This window comes from Dendropsophus ebraccatus, chromosome 12 (assembly GCF_027789765.1).
Source record: "Dendropsophus ebraccatus isolate aDenEbr1 chromosome 12, aDenEbr1.pat, whole genome shotgun sequence".
Taxonomy (NCBI): Eukaryota; Metazoa; Chordata; class Amphibia; order Anura; family Hylidae; genus Dendropsophus; species Dendropsophus ebraccatus.
In genome coordinates, this window is record NC_091465.1 from 8160211 (window position 1) to 8178757 (window position 18547).

Here is an 18547-nt window from a genome sequence, read left to right on the forward strand (position 1 = left end):
ATGCTAAAACCTGATGTGACCAAATGTAAAACTCCCTCCTCTCACATGGTACATTCCAATTCATGTATAACTCCCTCCTCTCACATGGTACATTCCAATTCATGTATAAGACTTATGTAGCTACTGCTGAATGTCTGTATTGTGTTCACATCCTGTATTATACCCCAGAGCTGCACTCACCATTTTGCTGGTGGGGTCACTGTGTACATACATTACTGATCCACCCACATCCTGTATTATATACACACAGTGACCCCACCAGCAGAATAGTGAGTGCAGCTCTGGAGTATAATATATGCAGGGCCATTTCTAGCACAGGGCACTGAAAGCTTGGGGGTACTGGCAGCAGTACCCCCCCCCCCCCCCCCCCCCCCCCCACCCCAACCTCACTTCATAGCACAGGGGGCGCTTTTATCAAGATTTGCCCTATTACCTAGAAATGGTCCTAAATACAGGATGTAACTCCACAAATACTTCCAGACACTTACATGTCACAATCTTATAGGTTAGTGACACCATTTTAGCCATTGTAGTAAACAGCAATATGTAATGTCTAAATACAAAACTACATCTGCCACAATGCGACGCATCAGAGTCCCTGACCAGAGGTAACACACAGAACACGGGGCAATGAGTATTTTGTCACAGCTTCTGTGTTCAAGAACCTTGTGGACAAATAGTAAAAGAGCCATAAAACCCAAAGAACCAGAAAGAAGTCATGGGACCCCCGATTCTAAGACACGGACAGTAGGTGGGGGGATGCATCTGACCATAAGTCTCCCCCCCCCACCTATAATAGTAATATTGGAGACCCCCCCCCCCCCAGTGTCTGACCGCCCTCATCCAGGGTCTTGTCTCCTCCAGGCTGCAGCTCAGGGACCTACGGAGAGAACTGTGAGAAGATCTGTGAGTGTGAAGGAAATGGACCCTGTGACCCGGGGACTGGACTTTGCCTTTGTCCACCTGGGAAGACAGGAACGACCTGCGATCTGGGTACAGTATCCCTCGGTAGTTTTGCAGCATTTATCTAACAACTCCCAGCATGCCTTGTGGCCCGGGGTGCTAGAAGGCTACAGCAAGGGGGCTCTGGGGTTTTCACTGGGGCGCTTGTCACCGTGGCCAGAAGTGCGGCAGATGAAAAATGAGCAGAGTCCAGCACTTTAACAGGGACTTAACAGGGACTTTACTCGAGAACTTCAGTGCAAACAGGTGAACAGCTTTGTAAGTGCAGGTACAGGTGGTGTTAGTGCTCGAGGTAGGGACTGAGACCAGAAAAGAGAAGTAGTAGTGTACCTTGACTTGATATAGGGGACCTTGCCTAAATAGTACAGTACTCTGCCAGGAGAGTGTGGAGTGACTTCATGACTATGAGGATTGCTTTTTCTTCAACACTGTTGAGAAGTAAACTGAATAAGAAGACCGTCTTATGCCAAACACGTCCAGAGACTGTCAGGTTCAGTAGCACGAGTCCAAAGCCTGACCTACTGGGCAAAGCTAATCCCCTCAAGCTGACCATGTACCAGCGGAATACTTCGGCTTAGGCACTTTGTTCCACTGAGGATCAATCCTTGGCTTTACAGACTGTCCTGACTTGCTAGAAAGTTTCCAGGCATAGGCAAGGTTGAACCCAGGTGACAGGTACCCCACCTTAGCAGAGCATAGTAACCTGAAAGTCTCACCATCTCCACTACAGAAGACTACATGACCCTCCCACCAGGAACTAACTAGCTTATATGGGGGTGACAGGGTCTAACCTCGTATTGGTGGGGAACATACCAGAAGAGAAGTGTGTGTGGTACCTGCTCCAGTGATTGGTCAGAACAGAACGGTGAAAACAGGTTAAGCCTTTTCCTTCAGCTGTGTACAACATACAGGGGGGAGTGAGACACCAAGTGGTGAAAGTGCAGAAAGGCGCCCATCATCCCAGAGTGCAACACCTGAGATACCTTTAAACAGACGAGACCTAGTGGCGCACTTGTACTGGGACACTACAGCTGTTCAGCAGGTTTCTTGTATTTCTCCCCAGACTGCAGGATAAATCACTACGGACCAAACTGCAGCCTGAGCTGTGAATGCGGCTGGAACGCACAATGCAATGCGCTGACCGGAGGATGCATCTGCCTCAACCGCTTCATAGGCGCCACCTGCCAGGAAGGTGAGAGTCTCCTCCATTACTGCTAGGAGACTGGGGCTCACATCACATAAGGGGGGTCCTCTACTGCACCAGTGTTGTAAAGTAGCAGATGGGGCCCGGTATAGATGTGATGCGACAAGGTCTCTGTCATATGGCCGTAATCCGGTGCACCGCCTGAACCAGACAACGTTTCACCAGTCCTTTCCCATCCAAGTATGAATGTATAGAACCTCAATGTGATTAATGGCAGACAGAGCGCACGTCACATGGTCTGCAGATTCCAGGGTGGGATGATGTAGTGGACAGGGTTTGGGGTATGTTTGGATGTTTCTCAGCATTATTACACACTAACCTGTTGTCTTGTATATGCAGGAGGCCCTCCCCCGCTCATGTCTTCTCATCTTCAGGCTCTTCTCAGTAAGTCCCGACTCCTCTTATTACATGTTCTGTGGCTGGGGTAGGTTATCCTGCCTACATGGCCTAGGTTGGGGTCTGACCTCAATCACTGTTCACACTTGCTGGGGGGGCACTTATTCATACAGTGCTGTATTAATACTTTCTCTCGTATTCCAGGCGCACAGTCTCGACTCTCACACCGATCATCTTCTGTTAGATATTTAATACATTCAACCAAACATCGGCCATAGACTGGATCCAGGAGTGAGACATTGCAGACGCCATCATTAAACCGCTATCTATACAGGACAATGTTCATATGGGAGAGACATTCTGGAGCCAAGACGTCTTAGTGAGACATCCCGACCTCCCTCCACACTGGAGATCATGAAGAAGAGACTCCCAACTTTCAACATTTCCATTTGGGGACAGATGAAGGTGCCAGGTTCTCCTGTGTGGCAATGGTCATTTACCCCCTCGGACCGGGCACCATCCTCCCTCATCACTTTCTGATTATAGACTCTTGGAGACATCTGGCCTGGTGGGTGAACAACCTGCTTGAAGTCTTGGTTGTTGCTCTTCATGACTCCTTTTTGCCTGATACGTAGCTGAGGACTCGGCCAGAGGGTCGCACACAACTGGTGCCAATAACAGCTCCCAATATGGCGGAGGTCACTGATGTCTAACCACCTACATATCCTAATACATGTTCATAAACTGTGATATGGGGAAGATGGGCAACACCAATGGTGACACAATTACAGCCTCAAAGAGCCCTGAAGGGTTATTTAGCAGTGGACGGAAGTACCGGGCAGAAGGCTGGGGGAGGATCATGGCTCCTGCAGGGTCAGTCTGCTCCGTCCTATGGTGAGAGACATCCGGACTCTTGTATGACGGATATGGTGACGGCTTTCCCGGGAACAGATCCATGGTCACCTCTCCCCATAGTTCTGTATGGACGGGAGGCAAATTGTACAGATAGTGAATGGTGCTCTACAATACATCAGCTTGCTCCTCACTACTTGAAATGAATCGAGTCTCAACCCTATCCATCCCCGAGAAGACGAGAGCGTGTGCCCACAGGACAATATGGCTGCAGGATGTGATGGGCTTGGTACTATATGCTCCTAATTGTTTTTTGTCAACCGTGCTCCATGCTGCATCTCCACTCACTGAAAAATCACTCGTAGTCTCACAGCTGAAATTTGTTACACTGTGTCAGTGTAGATGAAACAAGTGAAGGCTGAAGTGTTATATGGATGTATCCCAGCCACAAGCCCTGACCCAAATGAAGAACCTTCAGCCCTCTAGCTGCTGAAAACCAACAACTCCAATCATGCCTGGACAGCCAAAGCGTGATAGGATTTGTAGTTCCCCATCCCTGCATCAGACCGCTTGTTGGATCAGTAATAGTAGCTAGAACACATGAACTCTTGCACATAGCTATGTATATGGAGATTCCTGCGCCGATACACTGTAACAAACACTCAGCTTTGTGAGAGGACTAGATCAGATTTAGACTAAAACCAGATGTCCCCTGAAGTCTGTTACCCGCACGGTAAAACACTGGATGTATGTTGCACGATTTCCCATAGTGTTACCCTTGATCTGTCTATAGACATATTCCACCTCCAGCCTGCAGGGGGCACCATTACTAATTCTTTTAGTAAAAGGGTTCTCCAGGATCAGAAAACCTTGGCTGCTGCAATACCACCCACAAACTGAAGACAAGGGCAGCACCGCTTCTGCACATCTTTCTAATCCTGAACAATCCCTTTAAGAGTTTCTCCTACTTTATAAGAGATCATAATGAAGACAAAATAAAGTCATAGAAGATCACTAAGATTTTTACCAACCCTGCCGTCACCATCTTGTCTTGCTTAGACGCCCCCATCACTCCAAATGAATATTCCTTTAAAGGAGTTATCCAGTCTTAGAAAACCATGGCCGCTCTCTTCCAGAAGCAGCGCCTCTCTTGTCCTCAGTTTGGGTGGAGGGGTTTTCACAAATCAGTGCCACTGAGGTGAATGGAGCTGAATTGTAAAACCACACACAACCTGGGGACAGGGCTGGGGCTATTTTTTTGCAATCCTGGATAACCCCTTTAATTGTAACTATAGAGAGGAAGCCCTTGATGTATATATAGGACTCTGTGTATAACGTGTATAGGTCACTGCCGCCCCCGATCACCAGAGACCGCTCTGTATGTATGTACTGTATTTATCAATACCGAGGTCATTACATAATTTATACGTTTTTCACATGTTTGGAATGAAGCGATTAATTGGAATGCAACGTGATCTTAATAACAACCATTTTATGTAATAAACCCGTCTCATGTGATCATTTCATGCCAAACTTCTCGCACTGGTTTCAGACTTTTTTTTTTTTTTTTTTTTTTTTACTTATGCTGACATCTAGTGGCCACTGTGAAAACTGAAATCTCATAATACTGTATTTAGTTTTCAGTTTAATTATACTGCATTGTCCTCCAGCTGTGGCAGAACTAGACCCCCCCTATCATGTCCTGACAGCCATAGAGTGCAGGGTGGGGGTCCCCATGCTCAGACCTCCCATCTTTCGCTTTGGCTGTCCAGACATGATGGGAATTGTAGTTTTGCAACAGCTGAAGGTTCCCCATCCCTGGTTTAGAAGAACTGCTGGAGGATCCAAGGTCCATCCACAATACAGTTAGTATGATACACCCCTCTGAATGAAGCCTTAAAGGGATTATGCAAAGAATAAATCTTACCACCTATACACAACATAATAGGTGGGAATTTCTCTGTTGGGGGGTCTGATCACTGGGACTCTCTCCGATTATGGGACTAGCAGAGTACTGTGCGTCTCATGGAGAGTGAATATGCAAACTCACACGCTCATCCATTGACACAAGGGATTAATAAACAAGACTCCCACCTATTCTATTAAAAGGAGGAGATCAGTTTTACATTTTGGGGTAAACCCTTTACATTTGAAATTCTCCTATAACTCACAAATTGTATCACACTGCCACCTGGTGTTTACATTTAGATACTACATCATTTCCAATAGGTTGCACTGATCACAAAGTTATATTAAAGTTATTTTTTTTATAAATGTCTATATTGGAGTCAGATACAATCTACCCAATCTGTTAATTACAACATAATAAGATTTAACACTACAAGTTTATCATCACAAGATACATTATATATAAAGACCCTGGTGCCCACCTTCATATACTATGCACAAGCCAAAAAGACAGAAATGTCTGCACATCGCACCCATGGCTGATACTAAAGCTTGTTCAGCTACATTAAAAAACCAACATCAGAAGTTAGTATGTAATTTGATCAAACCATATTGCCTCATGTACCAACGTGCAGGTCTTCTGATACACATGAGTCCCTGACCAAAAAAAACATCACTGTGCCTGTCAGCAAATACAATCCGCGCTAAACATGCACAGGCAGAGAAGGAAGGCCACGGAATGGCCCTGCAACCCCAATGTCACAGGACCTACCCCCAAAGGGCCCCCCCAAACCCCGCAGGCAGAAAAAGTGGACACCAAGCAAGTGTGAACAAGCTTTTACCTCTCCATTGCTCCTGCAGGCAGAATGGGAGAATACTAGGAGATCCTCCCCTTATGTACACAGGTGCTTCCTGCTAATTTGGATCACATGGGTCTTACAAAGCACGAGTGCTAGCCACAATGAAAAAAGGGACAGAATACATAAAATATGCACAAGCCAAAAAGACAGAAATGGCTGCACATCGCACCCATAGCTGACACGAAAGCTTATTCAGCTACATTTAAAACCAACATCAGAAGTTAGTATATAATTTGGCCAAACCATATTGCCTCATGTACCACGTGCAGGTCTTCTGATACACATGAGTCCCTAACCAAAAAACATCACTGTGCCAGTGACCACAATCCCCGCAAAACGTGCACACGCAGAGAAGAGGGGCCACGGAATGGCCCTGCAACCCCATTGTCACAGGACCAGACCCTAAAGGCATACCTCCCAACTTTTGCAAAGAGCAAAGAGGGACATGTGCGCCACGGTCCCCATAGCCACGCCCCCCATAGCCACGCCCCCATAGCAACCCTCCCTAGCCACTCACCTACAGTCACCACATGCTGCTGCCTGAATAGTGCCCTATACAGTATCCAATCCCCGAAAAAATGCCCTATATAGCATCCAATCCCCCATATAGCGCCCCACATAGTATCCAATCCCCCATTATAGTGCCCCACAAAGTATCCAATCCCCCACATAGTGCCCCACAAAGTATCCAATGCCCCCATATAGTGCCCCACATAGTAGCCTATGCCCCCATATAGTGCCCCACATAGTAGCCAATGCCCCCATATATGCCCCACATAGTAGCCAATGCCCCACATAGTAGCCAATCCCCCATAGAGTGCCCCACATAGTAGCCAATGCCCTATATAGTGCCCCACATAGTAGCCAATCCCCCCATATATGCCCCAGTGTCCAATGCCCCCATATAGTGCCCCACATAGTAGCCAATGCCCCCATATATGCCCCACTTAGTAGCCAATGCCCCATATAGTGCCCACAAAGTAGCCAATGCCCCCATATAGTGCCCCACATAGTAGCCAATACCCCCATATATGCCCCACATAGTGTCCAATGCCCCACATAGTAGCAAATGCCCCCATATAGTGCCCCACATAGTAGCCAATGCCCCCATATAGTGCCCCACATAGTAGCCAATCCCCCATATAGTGCCCCACATAGTAGCCAATCCCCCATATAGTGCCCCACATAGTAGCCAATGCCCCCACATATGCCCCACTTAGTAGCCAATTCCCCCATATAGTGCCCCACATAGTAGCCAATCCCCCATATAGTGCCCCACATAGTAGCCAATGCCCCCATATAGTGCCCCACATAGTAGCCAATGCCCCATATAGTGCCCACATAGTAGCCAATGCCCCCATATAGTGCCCCACATAGTAGCCAATGCCCCCCATATAGTGCCCCACATAATAGCCACTGCCCCATATAGTGCCCACATAGTAGCCAATGCCCCCATATAGTGCCCACATAGTAGCCAATGCCCCCCATATAGTGCCCCACATAATAGCCACAGCCCCATATAGTGCCCCACATAGTAGCCAATCCCCCATATATTGCCCCACATAGTAGCCAATCCCCCATATAGTGCCTCACATAGTAGCCAATGCCTCCATTTGTGTGGCCCGACCAGAAAAACAATAAACCAGTAACTGACCTTTCCCAGCAGCTCCTCTCCCGGCAGAGCGCGCACTCCCATCATCCTCCGGGGCGGGCAGCTGGGTATACAGACACTGACTGTGCCGGAAGTAATTCATGAGAGGCTGCAGGTCACTTCCGGCACAGTCAGTGTCTCTGTACCCCGCTGCCCGCCCCGGAGGATGACGGGAGTGCGCGCTCTTCCGGGAGAGGAGCTGCTGGGACCGGCGGACAGGTGAGTTACTGGCTTATTGTTTTTTTGGTCGGGCCACATATAATGCGGGACACGGGGGGGCCGTTCCGGGACTGCCGGACAGAACCGCGAAAACGGGACTGTCCCGCGGAATCCGGGACGGTTGGGAGGTATGCTAAAGGGCCCCCACTTACCCCGCAGGCGGAAAAAGTGGACGCCAAGCAACACAAGTGTGAACAACCTCTTGCCTCTCTCTCCATTCCTCTGCAGGTAGAATGGGAGAATACTAGGAGATCCTCCCCTTATGTACACAGGTGCTTCCTGCTAATTTGGATCACATGGGTCTTACACAGCACGAGTGCTAGCCACAATGAAAAAAGGGAAAGAATACAGAAAATATGCACAAGCCAAAAAGACAGAAATGGCTGCACATCGCCCCCATGGCTGACACGAAAGCTTATTCAGCTACATTTAAAACCAACATCAGAAGTTAGTATATAATAGAGCACCTGTGTACATATGGGGAGGAACTCCTAGTATTCTCCCATTCTACCTGCAGGAGCAATGGAGAGAGGTAAGAGCTTGTTCACACTTGTGTCGCTTGGCGTTCACCATCTCCGCCGGTGGAGTTCGTGTCAGCCATGGGTGCGATGTGCAGCCATTTCTGTCTTTTTGTCTTGGTCACCTTCATATACCGCACAGACCCTGGTGCTCCCCTTCATATACCGCACAGACCCTGGTGCTCCCCTTCATATACCGCACAGTCCCTGGTGCTCACCTTCATATACCGCACAGACCCTGGTGCTCACCTTCATATACCGCACAGACCCTGGTGCTCACCTTCATATACCGCACAGACCCTGGTGCTCACCTTCATATACCGCACAGACCCTGGTGCTCACCTTCATATACCGCAGAGCTGATCCTTTACCTAAAAGTGGAGTAAATTCTGTTATTTCTGTTTGATAGAAAGTAACAAGTCTTTGGGTGTGTTTACACAGACAGATTTGCAATCCAATGCAATTATTGAAGCCAAAGCCAAGAACAGACTATAAATAACAGGTCATAAAGACTGAGAGGTCTCCTCTTTTTAATACCGTTCCTGGCTTTGTTTTCACCAATTGCAACCAAAAATCTTTATGTCTGACCGCATCATTACACATAGTGCGGTAATGTTGGGGGAAAAAAAAACAACAACATAAAACAGCATATCAAATGGAACCATACTGCCACCCTGTGGCCACATTTGAGTACTACAGTTATAAGCTACTTAATACAAAATCTACAAAAAAAATACATGTGTGTAGAAGTTATCCCATAGCAAGACCTGTTAGGGGCCACACACCGGCCTAATCCACACGTGTGTAAAATACTATGATGTACATACATGGACAAATACAGTTACAATGTGTACAAATAGATTTATACACGTGCACACAACCCATACATACATAAGATACATACACAAAGAACGATGCACATGTATTCACATGCATAAGATACCGACACACATAAGATACAGATATATACATACACATATAAGATACAGACACACACATAAAATACAGAGACACAGATCTATACATACACACGCATAAAGATACACATGTATTCACCATAAACATATTCAAGTACACAAAGATTCCCACGGATACATAAATAGGTAGAGATGTGTCCAGATTCACATATATTCCCACATACATACATATACAAGACTCCAGCTTATAGTTGTGTCATATAAGGTTCTGGTTACATTTATTAGGATTTTACATACAGAGACTGAACTCATATTCTACAGAAAGAAAGAGGCGTGAAATCAGGGACCATCAATCATCACTGATCCCCATCCTGTGAAACAACAACTCCCAGCATGTCCAGGCAGGCACTGGCGCACAGGGAGCTGTCATTTTGCAACAGCTGGGAAGTCACAGGTTGGAGCAGTACACATCTGAGGCCGAGCAATGTTATAATAGCTGTAATAAAGAGATGGGTCTCCAGGCAGTTTTACACTGATATCTATAGTGGAGCAGTATGAAGTGAGCTCCCCCTAGTGGTGACTACACAGCAGGCTGAACCTACAATATGGAGTTGTAACCTGTTCACATGTGACTCACATGCAATGCTGGAAATCTACAAAACCACAATTCCCATCATGCCTGGACAGCAGGATAGGAATTGTAGTTTTGCAACAGCTGGAGGGCCGGCGGTTCCCCATCCCTGTACTACAGCAGCGAGACAGAGAGAAGTGATCAGCTGAACACTCAGACCCTGACAGCTCAAACTTCTGATGTCCAGTTTTTTTTTTCTCTAAGCTCCACCACCATCTTTCCTGATACCCTCCCAGCTGCTGCCCTCTAGTGGCGAGAACCAAAAAATTGGGCACTTTCTTCTGCGCCACCACCATCTGGCGTTTGAGAGGAGTTGGGAGGCCTCCGTACACGTGACGTCTAATACGTCTGGCCAGGTTAGGAGGCCGCATGATAATGGAGCGGACGATTATTATTTACCTATATCTACACCATAGTGGTTCTATCAGACCTGTCGGGGTAAAATATATACAAAAGTTACATCACACACAGAACAAATACAACGCTCCGTACTACACACCATCGGCGCCTTACTAGACACCTGTACCACGTGTGTCATTCGAGGCCCGGAAAGAGTTTGGCAACTTAACAATTCAGAAAGTTTTTGTAAAAAGTACAAAAAGCTAAAAATAAAAAAAGTCAATGGAAAAATATACATTAAGAATGTGGATATCGGATAAAAACAATAACAATATTCCAGCAGTCGGTAGACTGAATATGAGGATGGGCACTGGCGGGTTCAGTCCTGAGGAGGAAAGTTCTAGAGCTCTTCACTAATAAGTAAGGTAAAAACTCCAAGCAGAGTCCATGAGGTGGAAGGAGATCCCCAGTACTGTGCACCGCGTCCCGCCATGGTGGCTGGGGGTCCTGTGGAGTGATTGGTAGTCGCGGTATAGTCTATAGTTTATGGACAGCTCCTCCTCACTTCCTCTACACGTCCGTTTCGATCCTCAGTCTCTCCATTCGTTTAACGTTACGTTCCACCGCCATCTGGTTGGTGATCTCCTTGGCGCAGCTCTGAGGAAACCATCCCCTCTCTCCATCTCGTAACCTCTCGCCTTGATACCAACCTGAAAGATATACATAGAATTTAAATAATTTGGTTCTTAAGCTCCACCTGCTTTACTGCAGTGCTGTAAAATACAGCAGTGCTCTATCTTCAATGCCACTTGCCCAGGCTCATGGGCCACAGTCGGAGTACAGACCTCTGTATTCTTAAGATACTCCACCACTTAATGCTGTTTAGGAAAAGTGGAAGTCTCCTTGGAGGCCTCAATGTTACAGAGGATTCCTTCTAATTGGGACATATCTAGAGGCGGGCTGGCAGAGAACTCCACCTGTGCAGCAGGGGAAGGAAGGCCGAGCTCCCCATCCCCCTCTCCCCATCACTACCCACAGTACTGAAACCATAGAGTTCTGGTATGTAGACATTACCATCTTCCTCCTGGAGGACCAACACCACATCGGCCTGCTGGAGCGACACTTCATCGGCTTGTTTAGCCATATAGGCCTTTGTGATCTCTACTTGCCGCAAACCTGGAAGGAGTGAGAAGACTCAGTATCCGATCAACTAACAGGAGGTTTATCCAAAACAGTAAGATAAAAATAAAAGAAATTCCAAGAATCAACAATGTAAAGTGCAGCCGTCATGGCGGCCCGCTGCCGTACGAGTTCCTCTGTTAATCCGGAATTTTGGATCTCCTTGGATACAAACACGTAATGAGAGCCCTATCGGAGCAAATGGGGGGAGGGGGAGCACATATTACGGGAGCACATATTAGGGTCTCATTGCATGTGGGTATCCAAGGAGACCAGAACGTCCCGATTAGCAGAGGAAATGCTACACTAAGTAACTTTATACTGTGGGACGTCCTACTAAACCGCCCCGAGAAGAAGGATCCGATAGGACTTGGGCTTCTGTTTGTTTAATCTTGTGAAGAAAATAAATATTTGCATGGAAGCCATCAACAAGCTGCTGTTGACGGATCCGTAAGTAATAAAGATTCCATACATTCCGGTTGGCTCTACAATGTCTCATTGTTATTGATCCACAGGATCCCTCAGCAGCAATAAACCAGCTTGTTTTCAGGTTCGTTAATAAGATCACCAGTAAGCGCCCCCTAGTGGTGACAGCAGGCAAAGCTCTTTAAAGAGGAACTCCAAGATATATTTTTGCCCATATAACACACACTCATCACCACTATACCTGCTGTGTCATCTGCTCCATCCCAGCTCTGCTGCATCAATAATTACTGTATCATTGCGATCAGTCATGAGCTGAGTCATGTGACCTTTGATCAGCCAAATCATGACTTTCAGTTCTCAAACCTCTCAATCCCATGATGCATCAACACAACATTACATGCCGCCCTGTGAAGATCTTGTGTGGCACAGTCCATGCAGCTTCATCATACAGGAGGCTCTGCTGGCTGGAATGGTGACCCCCATTCATTGAGAGCACAGAAACACATGTAATTTCCATGGGGGTCACCATGAGATCACATGACCTAACAAAGGAACAACTACAAAAATAACACTGGCTGAACTATCTGGGAGTGCTTATTTCTTCTCTCTCTAGCTACAGTATATGCAGAGGATTTGGAGCTGTGTGTCAGAACCAGAAGCTCTGGTCTCTATGGGGTTATAGTCTTACCTGCAGTCTTAGATCTGCTGTATCGTTTATTTTCTTCCTTTACCTCCAGTGCTGTAATCCATCTCGCTCTATCACTTCTGCAAAACAAGGACAGGACCAGAAACTATGAGGAGAGCGATCAGGATCAGGGAGAGCGGTCACATAGGATCTGCCCAATGTCCAACCCAGGCAGTTTGTCTGTAACGCCACCACAGCGCCACCTGCTGGCGACTGCTGCAATCAGTAGAGATCGCTTTACTACAGATTGCTTTCAGGCAGCAAGGAGACAATTGGGAGTACTGTTATGTAGTGATGACTATATGTGCGTGTCCCCCCCCCCCCCCCTCCATTAAGTACTTACAGGCTTTCCGCTGCCAGCATGATCTGGTCCCGTCGCCCCTCGCTGTTTTTCCTCATTGTAATCTGACACAGATACGGCCCGGTTGGACTTCGGTTGCCAAGGTTACTGGTCTTTGAGGACACAGAGTTCTGGTCGTCTCCATTATCAATCTTATCGACTTCATATTGATCGGTCTTCACATAGTCCGTCACCGTGTAGCTGTCCTCACTGTGAGGGAACAAAACACAATAAGATGATCGGACATCTGAGAGGTGTCCCTCCCACCTTCCTCCATTGATGTCAATGATGAGAGTTATCCATGGATATATAAGACCATAAACCTGTACGGAGAATATTATTGGTGTTGGTACTGATATGTGAGCAGGGTCAGGTGGGCATTGGCGTCAGGTAACCCCCACAGAAACCAACTGAACCCAGGGCCCTATGGTGATCCAGGTAATCATAGTCCTCTGTATGACTGTCAATGCCCAGACAGGCGGGCCACGGTGACTGCCATCTATATTCACCAGGAGCCGCCCCCTATAATGGCAGAATAATGGATTTACCAATTTGGGGCTTTTAATATTAAAAAGGGGTAATTTTTTACCTAAGGTGTGTGCGTGTGTGTGGGGGGATTGGATGAAAGAAACAACGTCTACTTACCTCCCTGGTTCCAGGATCTCGCTGCTCCGGTCTCTTCCTGTCTCTGATGCGGCTTGAGATGTGACATTTGAAGCCCCCTCAGCCATTCAGCGGCAGAGACGGGACCCTGATACTGCCCCTGAATGCCTGAGCAGACTTGGAACATCACATCTCAAGCCGCATCAGAGACAGGAAGAGACCGGAGCAGCAAGATCCTGGAACCAGGGAGGTAAGTGGACCTCGTTGCTTTCATCCACCCCCTGCCCGGCCATATTAAAAAAAAAAAAAGTCCTCCCGCCTGGAGTACCCCTTTATTAGGAAATAACTTAGGAGATCCCATCCATCAATCCATCCAACACAATCTCCTCTTTACCTTTTCTTCTTAGTTATTATAAGAACATCATTAAACAAGAAGAGATAGCAGGCGTTCCTCCCGAAGCCTTTCCGGAATATTCCGGCCTCTTCCACCAGTGTCAGCTCTCCTCTCTTCAGGAGCCAGCGGGACGCAGAGATCAGGGGGAAAGGCTGCGACAAAGTAAAGGAGAAGAGATTAACCTACTTTAAGGGTGCGTACAAGATCTGCAGCAGATTTGATATCAATGTAACTAAATAACTGAACACTCCTGGAACCTGTACGTGTGAACGAACCCTAGATCTACTGGTGTTAGAAAGTGCTAGAGATTTGTAATTTACTTCTATTTAAAAAGTCTTCCAGTACTTATCAGCTGCTGTATGTCCTACAGGAAGTGAAGTATTCTTTCCAGTCTGACACAGTGCTCTCTGCTGCCACCGCTGTGTAGTGTCCCACCACAGGTGGTTTTGCATCTCTTCTTTGTACCTCTCAAAAAGCTCCTTCCTTCAGGTTAAGTGGTGATCGGAAGTACTTTACAGTTTCACCACTAGATATCAGTATTTTGTATTCCTATGTATTGCACAACTGAGGAAGTTAATGGGTATATGTATGCCATGTGTTATTCTTGACAATTGGAGGTGCTTTCTACTTCTGACCTCTCTCTATCCTTTTCTCTTATGCACACACTCATCCCCACCAATCAGAGCGAGGCATACAGAAGGCATACAGGAAGTTAGTTACTTGGTGGAGGAAGTGCAGTTCTAGTCAGATTCTCGTGGGAGAAAGACACACAGAGCAAACATGCCTGCTGTAGCCAAGCCAGGGCCTGGCTTATGCCAGCACTCTTGTCCCGGACAGAAGGAGAGTCTAGTCTAAGACATGAGTGTGTTCAGATGCAGCTAGAGACAACTAGTTCTTCTACTACTACTTCTACTATATCTATTATGCAATGCTAAGCACTTTAAGGGAGAAGAGTCCAGGAACACCCTAACCCACGCCGAGAACCAAAAGTGCAAGACAGTATCCTAAGAACCAAAGGAACTAGCCTGGATAGGACAAAGCTACCAAGGAAGATTTACGAATCCTATCTTGCAGTGCAGGCAACTGGGACACCGCCAGCAACTTAGCTTCACCCTGATATCCAAGACTAGGGCTTGTATCACCCTATTAGGACGGGTCACTCAACAATGTAGGGCAGAAGGTGGTCAGACACAGTCTAAACACGGGTACAAGTGAACGTCTCACTACAAAGTCTTCTCAAAGAGAGTACATTGCTACACTGGGTCAGGGCTCCTTCTACCAACTCTTCTCCTCTACTCTACTCTCCAAGTACTGCTACAACTATCTCTCTTCTATTTTCCTTTTTTAAGCACCTCCTCAAACACAACAAGTCTAAAACACAAAGCAGGTACCAATACCACACCTGTGTGCTGGACTAGCACTGGCGACACAACACTGGCTTTGGCTGAGCTGTCAGACAAATACCATCTAGTGCCACAAGGAAAAAAAGACTGACCAGGCCACCACATCGGTCCATGTCAGGAACTGTCCAGAGCAGGAGAGGTTTTCTATGGGGATTTTCTGCTGCTCTGGACAGTTCCTGACATGTGTACAGGTAGTGTGCGGTATTACACCTCAGCGCTGGAACTCGGCTCCTGGTGGGCATCGTGAGATCTGTAGTTCAGTAGCCTTAGCTATGTGATCTTACCCATCAAACTATATTAATGACAAGGCCCGGTGTGAAGCCCAGTAGGCCAAGTCCTCATACGGTACAACCTTATCTTGACTGGCTTGTAGACCATGTGGCCCTCCTGGTCGGTCCTGGTCACAGTCACTCCTGACAGGGAATGTAGGCCCTTGGTTAGGACTGTGGTTCCTGGGTAAACTGTAGTCTCCGCAGAGCTATGGTCCCATGTCACCCAGGAAGGTCCCTGAAGACTAAGCTAGAAGGACTGTACACGACTCCAAGCTCTCTTCCCTCTTCTAAGTTCTCGCCCCATCACAGCCTTCCATATTGCAGGTTGCCAGGCAACCACTTGTCTTCTATCTGGGTGACAACCATTTCATTATATGTGACAATAGCCGGCCATACAGATTAGCTACGTGTAGGTCAGACCCGCAGATTTTGGCATGACTGGGGGGCATCACAGCCTCTCGGCCCTCCCTAACGGCAGATGACGTCCCTCTTACCTTGATCTTCCCAAACTCCAGCTGTGTCTGTAAGGTGTACATCTGCTCCGTCCGCTCCATCTTCCGGGCCCCTTCATTGCACTGTTTGACCAACTATAAAAGAAGGAGAACGTTATTCCTCTAACACCAAGTAACGAAGGATAAAAAGGAAATATTACCCAAAAGGGGTAGTCACACGGCAGGAGTCAATAGGGGGAAATAAAGGCCAAAAGGCTGTGACAAGACAATCTATTAAGGTATCAACAGCGCCACTCCTGCCCATGGTCGTGTCTGGTATTACAGCTCCAATGTTAGTCAGGCTATACTGTAATACCACATCCAACCTGTGGACAAGCGTGGTGCTGTTTTTAGCTGTCATGTTCTTCAATAGATATTAAACTGTCACTGAAAACAATAGATAAGACCAATAGTTGATTCAAGGTGAGTGACCCCAATTTCTTTACATGACCAATGGACCCCCAGAATACAAACTGGTCAAAGACACAAGGTAGCATGCTTAAGGGGTTTATAAGATGGGACATGGGGGTTACAGCTCATAGACCTGTCCCAATGACCTATGCAAAGTCAGAGGTGTACGCTAACATTTAAAGGGATAAAGAGACGAGAAATCAGTTCTGCTTTTTTACAGCCAGAAACAGCGACACCCTTGTCCACAGCCCGAGTCTGGTACTGCAGCTCAAAGACGATGGAGCTGCCATATAACACCTGGATCGCCACCATTTATGTTAATGAACTACTCACCTTACTGATGGCCTTCAATGCTCTGGTACACGCTTCATACTCCGGAGAATAAGAATCGGTTTTCTGACAAATAGTCTACCAAAAAGATTCAAATAAATAAAAAATTAGGACTAAAAATAAAAATGTTCCTATTCCAAGAGGAGATGAGAAACCAAGCGAGTATGAGAAAATATATATAATTATATTAACAGGCTAAATGCCGTATATTCAGAAAGAGGACAGTATTTAGGGTGCAGTACTCACATCCATCAGCAGGGGGAGCCGAGTGACCCTCTGCATGGGGAGGATCAGGAAGGAGAACATGGGGAGACCTCCGCACTCCGGCTTCATCTCAATCTGCTTCAGGGTTTCTTTGAAGGTGACATTTGTGGTTCTGAAGAGAATAATGAGGGGTTCAAAGCCTCAAACCATGACATGGACAAAGCAGAGGCAGATTTAAAAAATAAATAAATAAAAACGTTTGCCGCCATCTTGTCTGAACTGTTAAACGCATTTAGAGATATCAGTACAGCAGCTCCATGTACTATAGCAGCCATCAGTCTGAAGAGGATTTCCATAGGAGACTGCAGTGGGCATGCTCTGTGACCTGTGCATCCCTTCGTGGAATGGGAGCAGCGGCAGCAAACCACTGCTATCTTCTATGGGCTGCCGGGGCGATCTAGCGATCATCTTTTACATTGCAATAGATCAGCATCACATTCCGGAAAACTGCACTTCCATTTTCATCCTGCAGATGGCAGCAGTCTATGCGCTAATCCCACCCATCCTATCCCTATCATAGGGGTTGCTCAATGGGTCCACGTTATTAAATGTAATGTAACTAGCCAGTCAATCATAACACTGCTCCAGACATGTGAGCTGGTTTCTGATTGGCTGCTGTAACCACTCCCCTTATAGTCCTGTACTTACAGCAGCCTCTGCAGCGTCCTCTGCTGGTACACCTCGTTGGAGCAGTAGATGACATACGGATGGAAGTAGTTGGAGGCATGCGTCTCCACAATGTCACTGATGTCGTGGATGAAGGGATTATCCTTGTGCCTTCTTTCCAGATCTTCAAAAAACCTAAGATAATAAAAAAAAATAAAATTAAAAAAATTCCCAAATTTTGGATATTGGAATCAATGATATCAGGCAGATCTTATGTGATGTTCTGCCTGCAGGGGGCGGAGCTTGCCTCACATATTCCTAAAATCTCAGTGCCCACTCTTTCATGCACTGGATCAGTTTTGTGTAGAGTCTCTCTTTAAAGGGGGGTGTTCACTAAATTTTTCTTTCTTTCACATCAGCTGGTGCCAGAGATTTGTAATTTTAAAAAAAAATCTCTAGTCTTCCAGTACTTATCAGCTGCTGTATGTCCTGCAGGAATTGGTGTATTCTTTAAAGGCTGGAGAGGAGGAGAGGATTTCTATGGGGATTTTTTGCTGCTCTGGACAGTTCCTGACATGGACAGGGGTGGCAGCAGAGAGCACTCTGTCAGCCTGGAGGGAATACACCACTTCCTGCAGGACATACAGCAGCTGATAAGTACTGCGAGACTGGAGATTTTTTGTAGAAGTAAATTACAAATCTGTATAACTTATTTAACTTGTTTAACTCACTGTGCAACCATAAT

At 46.7% G+C, this 18547-nt stretch overlaps 2 protein-coding genes across 3 annotated transcripts in view; one reads left to right on the forward strand and one right to left on the reverse strand.

Moving 5' to 3' along the window:
* Positions 1-4838, forward strand: part of MEGF6 (multiple EGF like domains 6) — a 252506-nt gene extending 247668 nt beyond the window's left edge. For both annotated transcript variants that reach the window (XM_069948606.1, XM_069948607.1), the window contains 4 exons: positions 865-993; positions 2027-2155; positions 2507-2551; positions 2708-4838. In XM_069948606.1, the coding sequence (XP_069804707.1) occupies positions 865-993; positions 2027-2155; positions 2507-2551; positions 2708-2781 (377 nt within the window). In that variant the 3' untranslated portion in view covers positions 2782-4838. The remainder of the gene's footprint in view (positions 1-864; positions 994-2026; positions 2156-2506; positions 2552-2707) is intronic.
* A 4841-nt stretch (positions 4839-9679) lies between these two features.
* ARHGEF16 (Rho guanine nucleotide exchange factor 16) overlaps positions 9680-18547 on the reverse strand; it is a 29089-nt gene continuing 20221 nt past the window's right edge. The window contains exons 7-15 of the mRNA XM_069947288.1: positions 17845-17997; positions 17179-17308; positions 16936-17010; positions 16195-16287; positions 14026-14177; positions 13032-13238; positions 12692-12768; positions 11473-11574; positions 9680-11108 (exon numbers count right to left, since the gene is read on the reverse strand). Coding sequence (XP_069803389.1) covers positions 10969-11108; positions 11473-11574; positions 12692-12768; positions 13032-13238; positions 14026-14177; positions 16195-16287; positions 16936-17010; positions 17179-17308; positions 17845-17997 — 1129 coding nt within the window. The 3' untranslated portion in view covers positions 9680-10968. The remainder of the gene's footprint in view (positions 11109-11472; positions 11575-12691; positions 12769-13031; positions 13239-14025; positions 14178-16194; positions 16288-16935; positions 17011-17178; positions 17309-17844; positions 17998-18547) is intronic.